Genomic DNA, 19,700 nt, shown 5'->3' with positions numbered 1-19,700 from the left:
CTCATTTCAACATCAAACCCACCACTGGCGTGCGTAGCCAAAGAGCTCTATTTTCACTACCCTCAGCGAGGTAGTTAGAAACAGCAAGCATCCAGTTTTCAGGGGCAAAGCAGAGAAGAGGAAAAGCCTGAAAACCAGATGCTTCCAGTTTATTGCGTCCCCACTCAGGTGTTTCTATATTATACTGAACAACAATATAAACGCAACATGTAAAGTGTTGGTCCCGTGTTTCATGAGCTGAAATAAAAGAGCCCAGAAATTGTCCATATGCTCAAAAAGCTTATTTCTTTCAAATGTTGCACAAATTTGTTTATTCCCTGTTAGTGAGCATTTTTCCATTGCCAAGATAATCCATCCACCTGAGAGGTGTTGCAAATCAAGAAGCTGATTAAACAGCATGATCATTACACAGGTGCACCTCTGCCACTTTAAAATGTGCATTTTTGTCACACAACACAATACCACATATGTTTTGAGACTGCAGAAAGGTGTGGCTCAGTGTGGCTCGGTTGGTAAAACATGGCACTTGCAACACCAGGGTTGTGGTTTTGATTCCCACGGGGGGACCAGTATTGGAAAAAAGTATGAAAATGTATGCACTCACTACTGTAAGTCGCTCTGGATAAGAGTGTCTGCTAAATGACTAAAATGTAAATGTAAGCTGTTGCAAGAGAATTTCTCTACCATAAGCCACCTCCAACGTCATTTTAGATCATTTCGCAGTACATCCAGCCGGCCTCACAACCGCAGACCACATGTAACCACACCAGCCCAGGACCTCCACATTCGGCTTCTTGACTTGCAGGATTGTCTGAGACCAGCCACCCGGACTGTGGAACAGAAGAATTTCTGCACAAACTGTCAGAAACCGTCTCAGGGAAGCTTATCTGCGTGCTCATCATCCTCACCGGGGTCTTGACCTGACTCCAGTTCGGGGTTGTAAGACTTCAGTGGGCAAATGCTCACCTTTGATGGTCATTGGCACGCTGGAGAAGTGTGCTCTTCACCGATGAATCCCGATTTCAACTGTACCTGGCAGATGGCAGACAATGGCGTGTATGGCGATGTGTGGGCAAGTGATTCGCTGATGTCACAGTTGTGAACAGAGTGCCCCATGACGGCGGTGGGGTTATGTTATGGGCAGGCATAAGCTACGGACAACAAACACGATTGTATTTTATCAATGTTCATTTGAATGCACAGAGATACCGTGTCGAGATCCTGAGGCACATTGTTGTGCCATTCATCCGCCGGCATCACCTCGTGTTTCAGAATGATCAAATCTAATTTTATTGGCCATATGCACATATTTAGCAGATGTTATTGCGGGTGTAGCGAAATGCTTGTGTTCTTAGCTCCAACAGTGCAGTAGTATCTAACGATTCACAACATTACACACATCTAAAAGTAAAAGAATGGAATTAATAAATATATAAATATTAGGATGAGCAATGTCGGAGTGGCATTGACTCAAATACAGTAGAATAGAGTACAGTATATACATATGAAATTAGTCAAACAGAATGTAAACATTACTAAAGTGACTAGTGTTCCATTATTAAAGTGACCAGTGATTCCATGTCTATGTATATGTGGCAGCAGCCTCTAAGGTGCAGGGTTGAGTAACCGGGTGGAAGCCGGGCTAGTAATGGCTATTTAACGGTCTGATGGCCTTGAGATAGAAGCTGTTTTTCAGTCTCTCGGTCCCAGCTTTGATGCATGTGTACTGACCTCGCCTTCTGGATGATAGCGGGGTGAACAGGCCGTGGCTCGTTGTGGTTGATGTCCTTGATGATTTTCTTTGGCCTTCCTGTGACATTGGGTGCTGTAGGTGTCCTGCAGGGCAGGCAGTGCCTTCTTCACCACCTTGCCACCACCCCACACTGTTGCGCCTTCTTCACCACACCGTCTGTTTGGGTGGACCATTTCAGATAGTCAGTGATGTGTACGCCGAGGAACTTGAAGTTTTTCAACTTCTCCACTGTGGTCCCGTCGATTTGGATAGGGGCGTGCTCCCTCTGCTGTTTCCTGAAATCCACGATCAGCTCCTTCGTTTTGTTGACATTGAGAGGTTATTTTCCTGACAACCACTCTGCCAGGGCCCTCACCTCCTCCCTGTAGGCTGTCTCGTCATTGTTCGTAATTAGGCCTACTACTGTTGTGTCGTCTGCAAACTTGATGATTGAGTTGGAGGTGTGCGTGGCCACGCTGTCATTGGTGAACAGGGAGTACAGGAGGGGGCTGAGCACACACCCTTGTGGGGCCCCTGTGTTGAGGATCAGCGAAGTGGAGGTGTTGTTTCCTACCTTCACCACCTGGGGGCGGCCCATTAGGAAGTCCAGGACCCAGTTGCACAGGGCGGGGTTCAGACCCAGTGTGCAGTGCGATGGTGATTGCATCATCTGTGGATCTATTGGGGCGGTATACAAATTGAAGTGGGTCTAGGGTGTCAGATAAGGTAGAGGTCATATGATCCTCAAAGCACTTCATGAAGACAGAAGTGAGTGCTACGGGATGATACTCATTTAGTTCAGTTTCCTTTGCTTTCTTGGGTGCAGGAACGATGGTGGACATCTTGAAGCAAATGGGGACAGCAGACTGGCATAGGAAGAGATTGAATATGTCAGTAAACACTCCAGCCAGCTGGTCTGCCCATGCTCTGAGGACGCGACAAGGGATGCTGTCTGGGCGGTAGCCTTGCAAGGGTTAACACACTTAAATGCCCTACTCACGTCGGCCACGGAGAATGGGACCCACAGTCCTTGGGAGCGGGCCGCTTCAATGGCACTGTGTAATCATCAAAGCAGGTGAATAAGGTATTTAGGCCTCCAGAGTGGAGCAGCAGTCTAAGGCACTGCATCGCAGTGCTAGAGGCGTCACTACAGATCCGGGTTCGAATCCAGGCTGTGTCGCAGCCGGCCGCTACACTGGGAGACCCATGAGACTGCACACAATTGGCCCAGCATTGTCCGGGTTAGGGGAGGGTTTGGCCAGCCGGGATGTTGCGCTTTCAATTTTGCGCAAATGCTGCCATCTATCCACGTTTTTTGGTTTGGGTGTATTTTAATAGTCACACTGGGAACAACATCCTCTACACACTTCCTGATTAACTCAGTCACCGTGTCAATGTTATTCTCAGAGGCTGACCAGAACATATCCCAGTCCGTGTGATTAAAACAATTTTGAAGCATCGATTTCCGATTGGTCAGAACAGTGTTAAATAGACCTTAGCACAGGCACTCAAAAAAAAAAAATCTGCCTATAGGAAGGGAAGAGCAAAATGGAGTAGTAATCTGATTTGCCGAAGGGAGGTCTGGGGAGGGCCTTGTAGCCATCCCGGAAGGGGGAGTAACATTGGTCAAGTGTTAATGTCCAGCAAGTGCTAGAGGCAATGTGTTGATAGAACTTCGGCAGCGTTTTCCTCAAATTTGTTTTGTTAAAATGCAGGCAAGGATCTGTACACAATTCCTGAATTCTGAAAATGTCCTTGTTCTTCCTTGGCCTGCATATTCAACAGACAGTCATTGAGCATGTTTGCGATGCTCTGGATCGAATGTACGACAGCGTGTTCCAGTTCCCACCAATATCCAGCAACTTCGCACAGCCATTGAAGAGGAGTGGGACAACATTCCGCAAGCCACAATCCAAAGCCTGATCAACTCTATGCAAAGGAGATGTGTTGCGCTGCATGTGGCAAATGGTGGTCACACCAGATACTGACTGGTTTTCTGATCCACACCAATACTTTTTTTTAAGGTATCTGTGACAAACCGATGCATATCTGTGTTCCCAGTCATGTGAAATCCATAGATTAGGGCCTAATGAATTTATTTAAATTGACTGATTTTCTTATATGAACTGTAACTCAGTAAAATCTTTGAAATTGTTGCATGTTGTGTTTATAATTTTGTTCTGTGTAGGTTACTCTAACACAAGTGTCAAAAAAAAGTATGTGAACCCTTTGGAACTACCTGGATTTCTGCATTGGGAAAAATACAATAATTTGTGTGTTATTAGTTTATGCACACTGTGTTTGTCTATTGCTGTGACTAAGATGAAGATCAGATCAAATGTTATGACTAATTTCATAACATTTGATCTGATCTTCATCTTAGTCACAGCAATAGACAAACACAGTGTGCATAAACTAATAACACACAAATTATTGTATTTTTCTTGTTCGATATTGAATACATCATGTTGAATACATTCACAGTGTAGGTTGGAAAAAGATTGTGAACCCCTAGGCTAATGACTTTTCCAAAAGCTAATTGGATTCAGGAGTCAGCTAACCTGGAGTCCAATCAATGTGATGAGATTGGAGATGTTGGTTAGAGCTGCCCTGCCCTATAAAAAATACTCACAAAATGTGAGTTTGCTATTCACAAGAAGCATTGCCTGATGTGAACCATGCCTCGAACAAAAGAGATATCAGAAGACCTAAGATTAAGAATTGTTGACTGGAAAGGGTTACAAAAGTATCTCTAAAAGCCCTGATGTTCATCAGTCCATGTTAAGATAAATTGTCTATAAATGGAGAAAGTTCAGCACTGTTGTTACTCTCTCTAGGAGTGGCCGTCCTGCAAAGATGACTGCAAGAGCACAGTGCAGAATTCTCAATGCGGTTAAGAAGAATCCTAGAGTGTCAGCTAAAGACCTACAGAAATCTCTGGAACATGTTAACATCTGTTGATGAGTCTACAATATGTAAAACACTAAACAAGAATGGTGTTCATGGGAGGACACCTCGGAAAAACATTGCTGCACGTCTGAAGTTCGCAAAATAGCACCTGGATGTTCCACAGCGCTTCTGGCCAAATATTCTGTGGACAGATTAAACTAAAGTTGAGTTGTTTGGAAGGAACACACAACACAATGTGTGGAGGCAAATAAGGCACAGCACACAAACATCAAAGCCTCATCCCAACTGTAAAGTATGGTGGAGGGAGCGTCATGGTTTGGGACTGCTTTGCTGCCTCAGGGCCTGGACAGCTTGCTATCATCCACAGAAAAATGAATTCCCAAGTTTATCAAGACATTTTGCAGGAGAATGTAAGGCTATCTGTCTGCCAATTGAAGCTCAACAGAATTTGGGTGATGCAACAGGACAACGACCCAAAACACAGAAGTAAATCATAAACAGAATGGCTTCAACAGATGAAAATATGCCTTCTGGAGTGACCCAGTCAGAGTCCTGACCTCAACCTGATTTAAAATTCTGTTGCATGACCTGGAGAGCGGTTCACACCAGACATCTTAAGAATATTGCTGAACTGAAACAGTTTGGTAAAGATGAATGGTCCAAAATTCCTCCTGGCCATTGTGCAGGTCTGATCCGCAAATACAGAAAACGTTTGGTTGAGGTTATTGCTGCCAAAGGAGGGTCAATCAGTTATTAAATCCAAGGGTTCACATACTTTTTCCACCCTACACTGTGAATGTTTACGCAGTGTTATCAATAAAAACATGAAAACGTGTAATTGTTTGTATGTTATTAGTGTAAGCAGACTGTGTTTGTCCATTGTTGTGACTTAGATGAAGATCAGATCAAATTTTATTACCAATTTATGCAGAAATCCAGGTATTCCAAAGGGTTCACATACTTTTTCCTGCCACTTGTAAGTGGCCCATGTTTTAACAGACTGGAATGGATTCAATGGAATGGTACTAAACACATCAAACACGTGGTTTCCATGTGGTTGATACCATTCCAGCCATTATTATGAGCCGCCCTCCCCTCAGCAGCCTCCACTGCTGTAACATTACCAGGAAATTAGCTCAAAGTTATGTTCATTTAGGAAATCTGTTCCCAAGTATTCCCACGCATAAATATAGAGACATATGTGATCATATCCCAAATGTAATCAAGGTTTGAAATTATTATTATTTTGTCAAATACTATATCTGTTTCGGATTCTTGCGTCGAATTTGCAGTGTTCAAATTATTTATAACTATGTTCCGGCCCCTGGACCGTCCGCTCAAGGAAAAATCGTCTGACTGCTGAATGTAATTGGGGACCCCTGCTCGAACACATACTGCTCAGGGAGCACACAGACATCCACTGTCTTTTGCTATTGTGTCACTCAACAGACCCAAGAGTCTTTCTCTCCATAGGGAACCATTGTTTGAGCTGCCACTGGCAATGACTGTGAAATTGGTCCTGCCAAGAAAGTAAAATCACTAAATGTGATCTGCCAATCTCAGCACACCAGTGTGTGCTAGTCTGGAGCCCGAAGAGGGTTACTGGTGAGGGTAGGTTCCAGGGTCTGCAGGTGTTTGTCTGGCACAGTGATGAGCATTGTTCCACACAGACTAACTGACTGACTGACTGCAGGGGAGGTCCGTCCACTGAGGATACTCTTACCAGCAGGAGTGGATATTATGTCACCACCCACACAAGTTATGTTGCCACATTCAATTTATCAACAAACTAGCAAACAAATAAGCAAGCAAAACAGTAACCCCCCCCCCCCCCCCCCCCCTCCCCATCACATCGCCACTGTGGTTATGCACACTCTTGTGTTTTGATTGACTAAGAAATACATTAGCTTTTAGACCTCTTGAGGATTACCTGGGTTTTCTCCGACTGACTCCTAATAGGACCGAAAGGCTCTGCTGGAGCTGGTCTTGGAGTGGGTCTTTTTTTCTTTGTTTTTCTTTCATGTTGTTGTCTTCACAAGTGTACCATTCCTTATCTACTGTAGCCTTATCCTGTCGTTGCAGGGATTGAGTTGCTATGGTGGCAATTGAACGGTATTGGAGGTATACAAAGCAATCAATGCAATGCAGGTAAAGAGACGGCGCGAGAGAGGCCAACGTGCGGGCACCCTGACGACACTACGTTGGCGAGTAAATAAACCGCCTTTACCCTCCGCTCTATTGGCTAACGTACAATCACTGGAGAACAAACTGGACGAGCTCAACGGGACCTGAAGAACTGTAATAGCCTATGTTTCAGTCGTTGCTGGACATGGATAATATACACAGAGTGTGCAAAACATTAGGGACAGCTGCTCTTTCCATGAAATAGACTGACCAGGTGAATTCTGGTGAAAGCTACGATCCCTTATTGATGTCATTTCAATCAGTGTAGATGAAGGGGAGGAGACATGTTAAAGAAGGATGTTTAGGCCTCGAGACAACTGAGACATGGATTGTTTATGTGTGCCAATCAGGGGGTGAATGGGCAAGACAAAATATCTAAGTGCCTTTTGAATGGGGTATGGTAGAACTGCAACGCTGCTGCATTCTTTTACAGTCAAAAGTTTCCCGTGTGTATCAAAAATGGCCCCCTACCCAATGGACTTCCAGCCAACTTGACACAAATTTGGGAAGCATTTGAGTCAACATGGGCCAGCATCCCTGTGGAATGCTTTCGACACCTTGTAGAGTCCGTGCCCCGACGAATTGAGGCTGTTCTGAGGGCAAAGGGGGTGCAACTCAATATTAGGAAGGTGTTTCTAATGTTTTGTACACTCATTTTGTACACTCAGTGTACATCAATATGTTTTTTCTATGCATTGGCAGGACAGAACAGCAGCTTAGGGTAAACTCAAGGGGGGAAGTGTGTGTTTCTTTGTTAAGTACGTCTCAAGGTTCTGCTAGCCTGAGTTAGAATAACTCATGATAAGCTGTAGAGCATACTATTTACCAAGATATTTTTATCTATATTTTTCATAGCTGTCTATTATAGCTGTCTGTATAGGGATATAAGAAAACAAGAAAATGCTCATCTAGAGGTTGCGTTCCTAGTAGCTGGTGATTTTAATGCAGGGAAACTGAAATCCGTCTTAACTCATTTCTACCAGCATGTCACCTGAGCAACTAGTGGCAAAAAAACTCTAAATCCCTTTTACTCCACACATACAAATGCATACAAAGCTCTCCCTCACCCTCCATTTAGCAAATCTGACCATAACTCTGTCCTCCTGATTCCTGCTTGCAAGCCAAAACTCAAACAGGAAGTACCAGTGATGCGCCCAATATGGAAGTGGTCCGATGAAGCAGATGCTAAGCTGCAGGACTGTTTCACTAGCACAGACTGGAATGTGTAACAATACCCACTGCTGCTGTTCTCTCTGTTTCTTCCCCTCTTACTCCCTCCCAGAATGATGCGCTTTAGTGTGAAAAAAAACCTCATCATATGGTACATCAGTTTGGGATTAAACAAGTGTTTCAAAGGTGTGCAGGGGTAATTATTGCCCTAGGATATAATGTTCTCCTAATGTTCTCCTAAGTGGGGTAAGTGGATATCTTGCTCTGTTTGTTTAGAGCTTTCCCTCTTTGAATGATAGATTGATGAATGGCCATATTTGCAGAGCATATGAAGGAGGATGACTCATTCCTATTTATAATAAAGTATAATAAGGTTTCTCAAAGTGTGCTACAAACCATCTGTGATGATTGAAGGCTGACACTGATCCGTTTATGGGTCAGAATATATGCTATAGGCTTTTGAGGCCCTCAGGCACAATTTTGTTGGGGGGGCCTATCATGCCAAATAATGTCCCCCTGCCCAAGGTGTCCCCCTCCATTACAATGGTATGTGTTAGTTGAACATTATTCATTGTTGTATCCTACAAGTTTTGATACCTGGGTACACTAACCAATCAAAAATGTTTTACTGAAGGACTAATTGAGTGACTGTCAGTGACTGACATAGCAAGAGGAAAACTGCTGACGCACAACCAAATTTTGAAATTGCACCTGGTGTATTCTACTATTTTAACGCTCAACAGTAAGTTGAGAACCCGACTGAGTTCCTAAAAAAAAGTGTTCTTGACCTCACAGAGAGCGCTCATCCCCCGAACAGAGATGAGTTGTACCATGGGAAGCATGGCCCTGACCTGCCTACTTCTGCTGAAGATGCTAAAGGTGAGATATGAACAAAATACTGTATTGAGACTGTATCTGTTACATGCAAATGTTGTGTTGTTTTGAGCAGAACCATACAGTCGTGAGTGTTGTTGAGCGTGACACACCATAATAGCCAAAGTGCTATCAAGAGCCGCTTATAACTGTTGGACACTGTAGAGTACAGTGAGTGTACAGTGAGCTGAGTCTGTACACAGGAAACACCTATTGTTTAATGGTTGGACTGTGGTGAGACAGAACGTAGCTCCTGTCGTACAGAGCAATACATTTTTAGCTGCCCCTCCAATGAAACCTTTCATTCATTCATTCATTCATTCAATCATGTTTTTGAAATCCCACTAGATGGCAAAAGAGAAGAAGGCTATTCCATGAATGTTTTTTTTTGTTTCCTCTTCCAGGTGGAGATGGTCGGTGGGAAAGTCCTGGAGGAGACCTACATGAGGTGGATCCACTACAAAGACGAATGTGTGAAGATGATTGACTATGAGCCATTTCCTCAAGGTAAGAACACAACTCGACTCAAATAGATTTGGCATTTAGAAGTGGTTCCTTGGTAAACTTCCCACAGTCTCTCACACACCTGGGAGTAGAGTGCCATAAGTCTGGCAAGCAAGACTAATTAAGGATAAAATAGGATTGGTTCCATTGGCATATTTTGTTGTTGTTGTTTTATATTATGAAGGCTTCTGGTAGAACAGTGGTTTCCAACCTTTTTGGATTACTGTACAACCAACTGAATTTTGCCCTGCCCAGAGTACCCTTGATAGACATATACAGTGCATTCGGAAAGTATTCAGACCCTTGTACTTTTTTCACATAACTTTGTTACAGCCATATTCTAAAATGGATTAAAACATTTTTTCCCTCATCAATATACACACAATACCCCACAATGACAAAGCAAAAACAGGTTTACATTTTTTTGTAAACATTTATTACAAATGTAAAAATGAAATACCTTATTAACATAAGTATTCAGACCCTTTGCTATGAGACTCGAAATTGAGCTCAGGTGCATCCTGTTTCCATTGGTCATCCTTGAGATGTTTCTACAACTTAATTAGAGTCCACCTAGGGCTGTTGCGATGACCATATTACCGCCACACCTGCGGTCACGAGTCATGAACGCAGTCAAATTCCATGTGACCGTTTAGTCACGGTAATTAGGCTTCTCCAAGCTCTGATGCTGCTCATGGTCATTAGTAGCCTACCAAACTTGCTAACTACCTGGTATTCAGCACTTTTGTCCCTATAATCACTCTAACATTAATGCAAACTCCGACTGGGGCAAAGGTTCACCTTCCACTGGACAACGACCTTAAGCACAGAGCTAAGACGACGCAAGAGTGGCTTCGGGACAAGGCTCTGAATGTCCTTGAGTGGCACAGCCAGACCCCAGACTTGAACCCAATCTAACATCTCTGAAGAGACCTGAAAACAGCTGTGCAGCAATGCTTCCCATCCAACCTTACAGAGCGTTGAGAGGATCTGCAGAGAAAAATGGGAGAAGCTCCCCAAATACAGGTGTGTCAAGCTTGTAGCGCCATATCCAAGAAGATTTTAGTCTGTAATTGCTGCCAAAGGTGCTTCAACAAAGTACTGAGTAAAGGGTCTGAATACTTAGTGTGTAAATGTGATATTTCAGTTTTTCATTTTTTATACATTTGCAAAAGAAATCCCCCAAAAACATTTTGCGGGGTATTGTGTGTAAATGGATGAGAATTTTTAGAATACGGCTGTAATGTAACAAAATGTGGAAAAGTCAAGGGGTCTGAATACTTTCGAAATGCGCTGTAAGTTTACATTGAAGTGCAGCTAGTTGTAGTTGCCTATCCTTGGTCAGATAGAATTGCCTCGTAAAGGCATTCTAAACACTGCACACACTATTTTGGCCAGTCTGGAGGACCAGGCTACAAATGGAACGCTCGTGGTCATGTTCTTTCTCTGTCTGCCAGGCTTGTTCTGTAACAGGACGTTTGACCGCTACGCCTGCTGGCCTGATGGTCCTCCTGGGTCGGTGGTCAATGTGTCCTGTCCCTCCTACCTGCCCTGGTTTGACAAAGGTGACTGAATAAAAAAATAAATAAAAAAATGTATCTACATTGTATTGTCGATGGTAATCTATTGAATTGTGATATGATGTCACAGAATAATACCCCAAAATATATTGACCTATTCATAAAACATATAAAGGTAGCTGTGCTGTTCTAATAATCATATTCATTATGATCTGTTAGGTTCTTATTTTTCAGAGTAAATTACTCACGAACACTAGAGAAGCTTAACCAATTTTAATTCTTCCCAAAGGGTACAGCTGTAATTCAGCTGTAATTCAGACAGAAAAACATTTCACACAAGCACTGATATTTAACCCTTTCCCCTAGTCTCCTCCTCCACAACCAAACAGCCAACCCTGTCACCCTGTTGCTAGACAGAACCATAGTGATATCTGTTCTTCCTCACTTCATCTGACCTGACCTCTACCCCAAAGTGCTCACTCCTCCCCAACTCAAGTTTGTCATGGTTATTGATACCAGACTGTGTCTCTTCTCCTCCCAGGAGATCCCTAATGACTAACAATAACATATCCGTACATAATGTAAACGTTATACATTACCCTCTCTCCCTTAGTGGCATTTGTTAGTTTCTAATCTCTCCACCGTCTCCCCTTCTCAATGCCTGCCACATGTAATCACTTCCCTGCACTCAATACATTCCAAGCTTAGTTGCACCCACTGTATACCTTCCTCTTATAACCCTTAACTTCTGTTGTAGACCCTCAACCTGAGCACTCCATCAGTGACATGAATAAGTAACATTTCATATTCTCAGAACCCAACAGATCTAAATGGCAAAACTGATCCTATTTTAGCACGCCTACTCTCAGACACAGCTCCAATAATTATGCCAATTCGGAAACATTGTTTGTACGTGTTGCTTTCAGAATAGTGTGTGGGTGTGTGTGGGCACAAGCTGTATGCGTGTTTCTGTGGAAAAATATTTTTGTCTGTGCACTCAATGTGTGTTTATGTTTGTGTGTGTGCGCGCACGTGCATGTGTGCGTATGTGCGCAAACACTGGACATGTCTGCGGGATGTCCAGTGTCTCAGGGTGTGGTGCGTCGGCGGTGTGGCTCTGATGGCCACTGGGTGGAGGAGGAGGACGGGGAAGTCTGGAGGGACATGTCTCAGTGTGAAGAGGAACAGGAAATCACATCTCAGGAGGTACCTGGCAAAAACACTATCTATTGTTTTTTACTTGTAGGTGTTAATGAGCACTGTGCCCCTGAGCTTTTCAGGTAAATCAGCCTTCTGTTCCGTCATTTGGAGGGCTGTGCTACTGTAAACGTATGCAGTCCCTTAACGCAAAGCCTTCAATGTTTGTAAGATCTGAAGGGTCTGGATATTGTAGGTATGAGCAGTGTAATGATGGCATTTCCACCTTACAGATCTGCAAACATTAATGGATTAAGGCTAAGGGGAAAGGCTAGGAAGCGATTTGGGAACGGCCAACGCTTTAAAAAAAAAAAAGTTGTTTCCGTCTTTGTCAGTGACAAGATGTGTATATAAAGTCCTACTTAACATAATCTCTTCTGACATGAGTTTCCATGGTAACGCCGCTCTGCATTGTTTTTTCCACAGCTGTGGTTCAAGCAGTTGATGGTGAGCTTCAGGATGCTTTACACGGTTGGCTACACCCTGTCCCTCTTCACCCTGGTCTCAGCGCTCATCATTCTACTGAGTATCAGGTACAATTGTCCTTCTGTTCGCCACCACTCTTCAAATAGAAACACTGGTCCACTTCACTCATCTCTACTCCAGTAATCAAGCACTTACATCAAAGTCATATTTACCACAGAAAGCCCAAAAGGATGCTTTGGATGAGCATTGGAAAAGCAACCCTAGAGAAGTAACTGTATGGGAAGGTTTGTGAGTGTGACTAAACATAAGAACATATTGAGAAGATTTCTGGGTAGTATTCTTTGATGGTATTTTTTTGGTAGTAATACTTCTTGGCCATCTGCCTCTATTGTTCCCTATCAGGAAGCTTCACTGCACCCGCAACTACATCCACGCAAACCTGTTTGTGTCTTTCATCCTGCGAGCCGTGTCGGTGATCGTCAAGGACACCATGCTGGAGCGTCACTGGGGCCGGGAGATCATGAGACAGGCCGACCTGGGAGAAATGCTGAGTCACAAGGTGGGTTGTGAGCAGTGTAGGTGGAGCTACCACATTGCTTGTTCCTATCATATTTATTCCTTCAAGTCTGCAAACACTTGAATACCCTTGAATATGGTGACATGATCTGTGGAGACTAGTTGTTTTTGAAATGTCATCACTGATTGACCTTTATAGTAATCACCATCTTTACCATCTTTATTTCAAGGCTGCCATTGGCTGCAGGATGGCCCAGGTGGTGATGCAGTATTGTGTTCTAGCCAATCACTACTGGTTCTTTGGAGAGGCCATCTACCTGTATTCGGTGCTCATCGCCTCCGTATTAATTGAGAACAACAAGTACTTGCCTTATATCTGCCTCGGCTGGGGTGAGTAACGTATCCTTTGTCTACATCCAAAATACCACTTCTGCCTTTTATACCCACTGTGTCTTATTAATGCTCAATGTCTTTCTTTGTCAGGAACCCCTCTTTTATTTGTCCTTCCTTGGATGTTGGCCAAGCTATTGAGAGAAAACAAAGAGTGAGTGGGTGTCCATGTGTCACCTCAATCAGTGAACACTGCACGGCCTGTTGTTTGCATTGATTTAGAGACAGACGTAAACAATGAATGTCCCAATGTGGTACCCTCAGGTGCTGGGCTGTCAATGAAAATATGAGCTACTGGTGGATAATACGGTTCCCCATTCTGTTTGCGTCACTGGTGAGGGCGGCTATTGGCTCTGTTATTATGTACATTATTGTGTGTGTGTGTGTGTGTGTGTGTGTGTGTGTGTGTGTGTGTGTGTGTGTGTGTGTGTGTGTGTGTGTGTGTGTGTGTATTTGCGTGCCTGTCTGTGTGCATTGTGTTGGTCTGCATATTTATAGCCTACTTGTCATACATGGCTGTGTGTGTGTGTGTTTGTTTTTGAAAGCTTGCAAATGCTACTGTCAACAGATCAACTTATTGATTTTCATGAAGATTTTGAAGGTGATTCTATCCAAACTACGTGCCAACAATCAGAATGGCTATCCTGACTACAAGCTTCGGTAAGGAAGAAGGACAAGAGTCTGATATAATGATATTACACACAGGCCTCTTCCTTTACCGATGTGGCATCCAATTTGATAGTTGGTGACAGAGAGAGGAGGAAAGATAAAGGGGCAGATTAAAAGAAAGAGGGCAAGACATGTGGAAAATTAGTTGAGACAGTGAGACAAATTTCCTCCCTATGTCCTATCTCCTGATAGCTTGGCCAAGGCGACCTTGACCCTCATCCCTCTATTTGGCATCCATGAGGTCATCTTCATCTTCGCCACTGATGAGCAGACCACTGGCATCCTGCGCTACATCAAGGTCTTCTTCACGCTCTTCCTCAACTCATTTCAGGTGAGGAACCTGAAACCAGATTACCCAGGTCAACAAACCATAGCCTTGCATTATTACTTAGCAAGTGAAGCCTATCAGTGTTTTGTTTTAACCCAAGCGTTGTGTCTCTATAGGGATTTCTGGTGGCTGTGCTGTACTGCTACTGTAACAAAGAGGTTTGTAAGATTCTATTGTGTTTTTTCCGTTATGTTCTATGTTTTTCTATTGTTTTCCATCCATCAAACTCATCACATGCTCCCCCTGAGGTGCCCCATCCTTTCCTATATAAGCTGTAACGCACACACTTACTGCCAACTGCACATCCCTGATTGAAGACTCATTTGGCTACCTCGATTATCTGTGACAATTGCTGTAAACGGTCTGGGTTATGGTGTGATGTGAAGTCAGATGGGTCACAAGTATCTGACAGGTTCGCTAGTGCCTGAAAGAAATGTTAATGACATACTGAATTACTTTAGGAACGGGCAACTACTATTATTAGACTAATGCCTTTTGAACGTCAGACTTGTTCATTCTAATGTGCTGTAGCTTCAGACCCGGCCCCAGGATAAAGTGACTAAAGGGGCAGTTGAAATCGGCGAGGGGGCTATATTTTTGGGGGTGTCCTTGCATTGGAATGATATTGAATTCTGCTGATATAATCACGCTGTTCCACAATAAACATAACGTTCAAATGCTGAGACTCCAAGATCATTGAGTGCTTTTGAAATCTGAAATCTCTGCTGCGCTTTATCAGCACAATGGACCATACCATACAGCTAGCCCGTTTTGGTAATGAATATTGGCTACAAGATAGATAGGGAAATTCATCTATTACAAGCAGCCTATGTGAATGCAGTGATACACACAGTTGTCTTACCAAAATAGTAGTAGCCTAGTTATTCATGCGTGCAAACATAAATACTGAATAACAGTTTGGCTTAGAATACGACACAACTGCGAATGCGAACGAATGAATGAAGGAATGAATGCGACCAGAACAAAACAGCGGAACCAAGTAGTAGGCTTAATAAAGCAAAATGTCAGATCGATAAAGCCATGACACAATCTATATTTAGGCTAGTTACATTAACAAGGAACAAACACAGTAAACAAAAGGCGAATGGAGACCCAAATAACCAAAACATAGCCTACAGCCTACTACAGTGAGACGCAGCCATGCACAGCTGTCTTGCCAAACAAATAGGCATATACAGGCCAGCTTCAAACATGGAAAAGCATACTGCTCGCTCATGAGTTCAGCAACAGGTTGTGATATGGCAACAGGTTGTGAATACACTTCTGTGAATCAAATTCGACCCACATAATCAATTAAGCAATGCCAGCCTACCATAATCACGTTTCCAATACGTACAGTTCCATTTACAGCCGCGAAAACCAATAGGCTATGAAGAAAGGCTCAATTTGATTCTGGTTATCTATTTCTATGATGAAACATACTGATATGTAGCTATACCCAGGGGCGTCATTGGGTTCTTACATTGGAATTATATGGAATTCAGCTTGCATTACGCTACACCACAGTAAACATAAAAGTTCAAGAATTGCTTTTGACCAAGAAGTGACAGGTTCGATGCCACGACATCTCGCTGCGCTCCATCAACACCATGGACAGCGCCCTAAACCCGAAAGCAAGATTTTGATCAAAACCAACCAGCTAGATTGAAACAATCTTACGTTTTCAAAAGGGTTGCAGCTTCCTTGATGCTCTGTGGAATTTCCTGAATAATCGATCAATCGATCATTCCTTGAAATCTTCTTGTGAGATCCCCCTCAAATGCCAGTTGGATTAGTTGAGCTTTCCTCGGGTGTAGCGTGTTTGTTCTGTTCTGATTGGACGCCCAAAAAGTCAGTCCATGTTTCAGTGTAGTAAGCATGGTCGGCATAGCGGAAAGAGGCCCAGAGAATCGTTGCAGAATATCAAGTGGGGCCGATTTGTTCTCATTTTTAGCCAGAACGGGCGATTTCAGTCAGAAAAACCTAGCAAACCGCACTGAACTCAGCTTCCACCAAATCTGTTTTGCTTAGATCTTGCAGTGGATTCGCCTTTTAACTCATTTAGAAAGTCATGGCTCTCTGGGTCAAAGGCACACAGGGCCTTCACCAGTTCTGACGTTTCACCAATGACGGTATCCAACGTGCTGAAGAACGGTGTTTTCCACTCAGTCTCTTCTCCTCAGTTCTGCTGGCCTACTGTATTGGCCATCATGTAGGCCTGGAGGTTTGTACTTATATACTGTAACATCGTTGTTTGCTTGGCGCTGGTGGTGGTGCATTAGTGCCACTGGCACTGCACTGTGCCTAAATGGCTTCGAACTCACTGTCGCCCCACAGCTTCTTGACACACTCCAATACACTGTGGACCACTTTGACTCTAGTGTAAAGATCCGTTGCTTTTGCCTGGAGTAATTTGTTTGGAGGAGGGAGAAGACTGAGGATTCTGTGCACCACATGCTGGCTGTAAACTTAAAGCCGGGGTCTGTCACTGCCCTCAGCAACCTTGCAGTCCTCGAGTCTTACTTCTGTGCTTTAGGAACGCATGCATTTCTGCTTGCTTTTTATGGAAACCAAAAGGAGTCATACCTTACCACCCAGTGACTTCTCATAGCCGCCCTACACACACCACGGCGTTCCCTGTCCATTGTGCTGACACAGCGCAACGGAGATACAGATAATCTTTTGCGCCAAAGCCCCCTTTAGCCCCCTCGTGGACCTCGGGGCAGGTAGCTTCTTCCATTCTCATGTACAGTATAGTTGCAGATGTCCTCTTTTGCTCTGCAATCGCCCTTCCTGAGTAGGAAAAATGCATCAATTCAACATCCTTTGATTAAAAATTGGTTTTGCAAAAAGACAGGCTATCATTTACTGAGGGAGTAGAATTGTATGAAGAATAGTAGACCAGCAAAGTGACCAGCAAGGACAAACTCACACATTTCAGTTGAAGGGAGGGAAGAATGTTTTTTCCTCTGTTGGTTGCAGGTGAAGACAGAGCTTGCGAAGAAACTGCGAAGCTGTAGGATGGAGGTGGAGGTGGTGTGCTGTGGACAGTGACTAACCGAGACAAGAGTAGAACCATTCTCCATCGCCACAGTTCCAGAGAACAATGGAGCTTCTACACCACCACCAACAGGAGTCCAGCCTGATAGTCCTCCATCTCCGCAGGCTCAAAGTTCAAGACAGCATGCTCGGAACACCTCCATGACACCTGAGACTCTCGCTCAACTGCATTGTCGTACCACAACGGCAACCCTAGAGAAGAGTACAGACTGCACACACCTAACTCCTAATGAGACCACGGGGTCTAGTCCATCTATGCAGGTGTCATTCCTCATTCACTTAAACGACCCAATTGAGTTACCTCCACATGTTGTAAATATTTATTCAGATTAAAGGCCCAAATGCAGCCATTTTTATCTAATATCAAATCATTTCTGGGTAACAATTAAGTACCGTAGTGTAATAGTTTGAAATTAAAATGTAAAACAAAATGACAAAAATAATTGTTTTGCAAGCAAGAAGTTTCAGAGGTCTGTCTAGGAGTGGTCTGAGTGAGGGGTCTAATTGGGGGTGCCTAATGTAACTTGAAAACTAGCTGTTGGCAGAGAGGTTTGACACTTTTTTTGTTATTGGTTTATCAACTTATACTGCCTGGGGATGTCATCATGCAAGACAACTCCGCCCATGCAAAACCTGCAGATTAGAAGGTCCTGTGTAAATTGTATTTTCAACGGGCAACTATCAGAAAGTTACACTGGTCACATTTTTCCCACTTTTACAGTGTTATTTTCATCAGCTGTTGTACACTATGATACAAAACACAGGGAAAACTGAAATTTGACTGCACTGGGCCTTTAAGTAAGATATTATTTGTGTGTCACTCTGTTAATGTACAGTATTTGAATGTATTTCCAAATGATGAGTGGTACAGTGCCTAGTGAAAGTCTGCACATCCAACTCCCCCCATGCCTTAAAAGTACATCTAAAAAGGGATTCAATAAATACAAATCCTGCCGATCTACATGACCTACTCCACATTTTCAAAGTGAAAGAAAATTATGGAAAATGTTCCACAAGAAAAAAGAACATGTCTAAATTACATTTGTGTTCACACCCCAGAGTTACAGCTGGGAATCATTTTAAATAAGATCTAACCGGTGTGCCAAATGGCTAGCTAGATAGTAGCATTTCAATCTGTGACATCACTTGTTCTGAGACTTTGAAGCAATTGTTTCACTTGCTCTGCAAGGGCCGTGGCTTTTGTGTAGCGATAGTTAACTATGCTTCATGGGAGGCAGTTGTTGATGGTTTCAGAGGATCCCTGGTATGAGCCCAGGTTGGAGCAAGGAGAGGGACGGAAGCAAAGACTGTTACATTTGCACAACTCTTAGGGCAACATACACTGAGTTTACCAAACATTAGGAACACCTTCCTAATATTGAGTTGCACCCCCCCTTTTTCACTCAGAACAGCCTCAATTTGTCAGGGCATGGACTCTACAAGGTGTCAAAAACGTTTCATAGAGATGCTGGCCCATGTTGACTCCAATGCTTCCCACAGTTGTGTCAAGTCGGCTGGATGTCCTTTGGCTGGTAGTCCTTTGGCTGGTAGACCATTCTTGATACACACGGGAAACTGTTGAGCATGAAAAACCCAGCAGCATTGCAGTTTTTGACACAAAACGGTGCGCCTGGCACCAACTACCATACCCTGTTCAAAGGCACTTACTGTAAATATTTTGTCTTGCCCATTCAACCTCTGAATGACATACATACACAATCCATGTCTCAATTGTCTCAAGGCTAAAAAAACCTTATTTAACCTGTCTCCTCTCCTTCATCTATACTGACGTGGATTTAACAAGTGACATCAATAAGGGATCATAACTGTCAGCTGGATTCACCTGGTCAGTCTATGTCATGGGAAGAGCAGGTGTTCTTAATGTTTTGTATACTCAGTATACATTGTTTTTGTCAATATTGCTCAAGCTCTGTTAATTAAGGTTAATTGATGGACAGTAATATATAAACCTTCTGGCCTGGACCACGCAGGAACACTCAGCACCTCTTGGAAAGCCATTCTGGTATGTTTGGCATTAACATTTGTGTAATTGAAAAATAAAACTCTCCCAGGGTTAGGTTTTCAGAAGACTAAGGTGGGTTTTCCTCTAACATTTTAGCTGGGTTTTACTCCCTCATATTTATTTTGATCCTAACAAAACACCCCAGTCTCTGCTGGTGACAAGCATACCCATAACATGATGCTGCCACCACAATAGTTT

The 19,700-nt window shown here is 43.4% G+C and overlaps 1 protein-coding gene across 1 annotated transcript; it reads left to right on the top strand.

Annotated features, from left to right (window-relative positions):
- Positions 1–9,277: 9,277 nt before the first annotated feature.
- Positions 9,278–18,860, top strand: LOC110491613 (glucagon receptor-like). The gene is made up of 12 exons (XM_021565184.2): positions 9,278–9,376; positions 10,831–10,938; positions 11,978–12,099; positions 12,517–12,623; positions 12,919–13,075; positions 13,263–13,422; positions 13,516–13,576; positions 13,687–13,756; positions 13,991–14,082; positions 14,284–14,422; positions 14,536–14,577; positions 17,402–18,860. The coding sequence occupies exons 1-12, from the start codon at positions 9,280–9,282 to the stop codon at positions 17,471–17,473; spliced, it is 1,227 nt and encodes a 408-aa protein (XP_021420859.2). The 5' UTR covers positions 9,278–9,279; the 3' UTR covers positions 17,474–18,860.
- Positions 18,861–19,700: the final 840 nt, after the last annotated feature.

Source organism: Oncorhynchus mykiss, chromosome 16, assembly GCF_013265735.2.
Source record: "Oncorhynchus mykiss isolate Arlee chromosome 16, USDA_OmykA_1.1, whole genome shotgun sequence".
Lineage (NCBI taxonomy): Eukaryota > Metazoa > Chordata > Actinopteri > Salmoniformes > Salmonidae > Oncorhynchus > Oncorhynchus mykiss.
This window is presented reverse-complemented; position numbering and strand designations above follow the sequence as displayed.

Excerpts from the sequence above, each read along its gene's own strand:
- LOC110491613 (XM_021565184.2), top strand. The coding sequence starts at position 9,280 with ATGGTCGGTGGGAAAGTCCTGGAGGAGACCTACATGAGGTGGATCCAC. Across the intron at positions 10,939-11,977 it reads CCTGCCCTGGTTTGACAAAG|TGTCTCAGGGTGTGGTGCGT; the intron begins GTGACTGAATAA and ends CGGGATGTCCAG. Across the intron at positions 13,757-13,990 it reads CCATTCTGTTTGCGTCACTG|ATCAACTTATTGATTTTCAT; the intron begins GTGAGGGCGGCT and ends TACTGTCAACAG.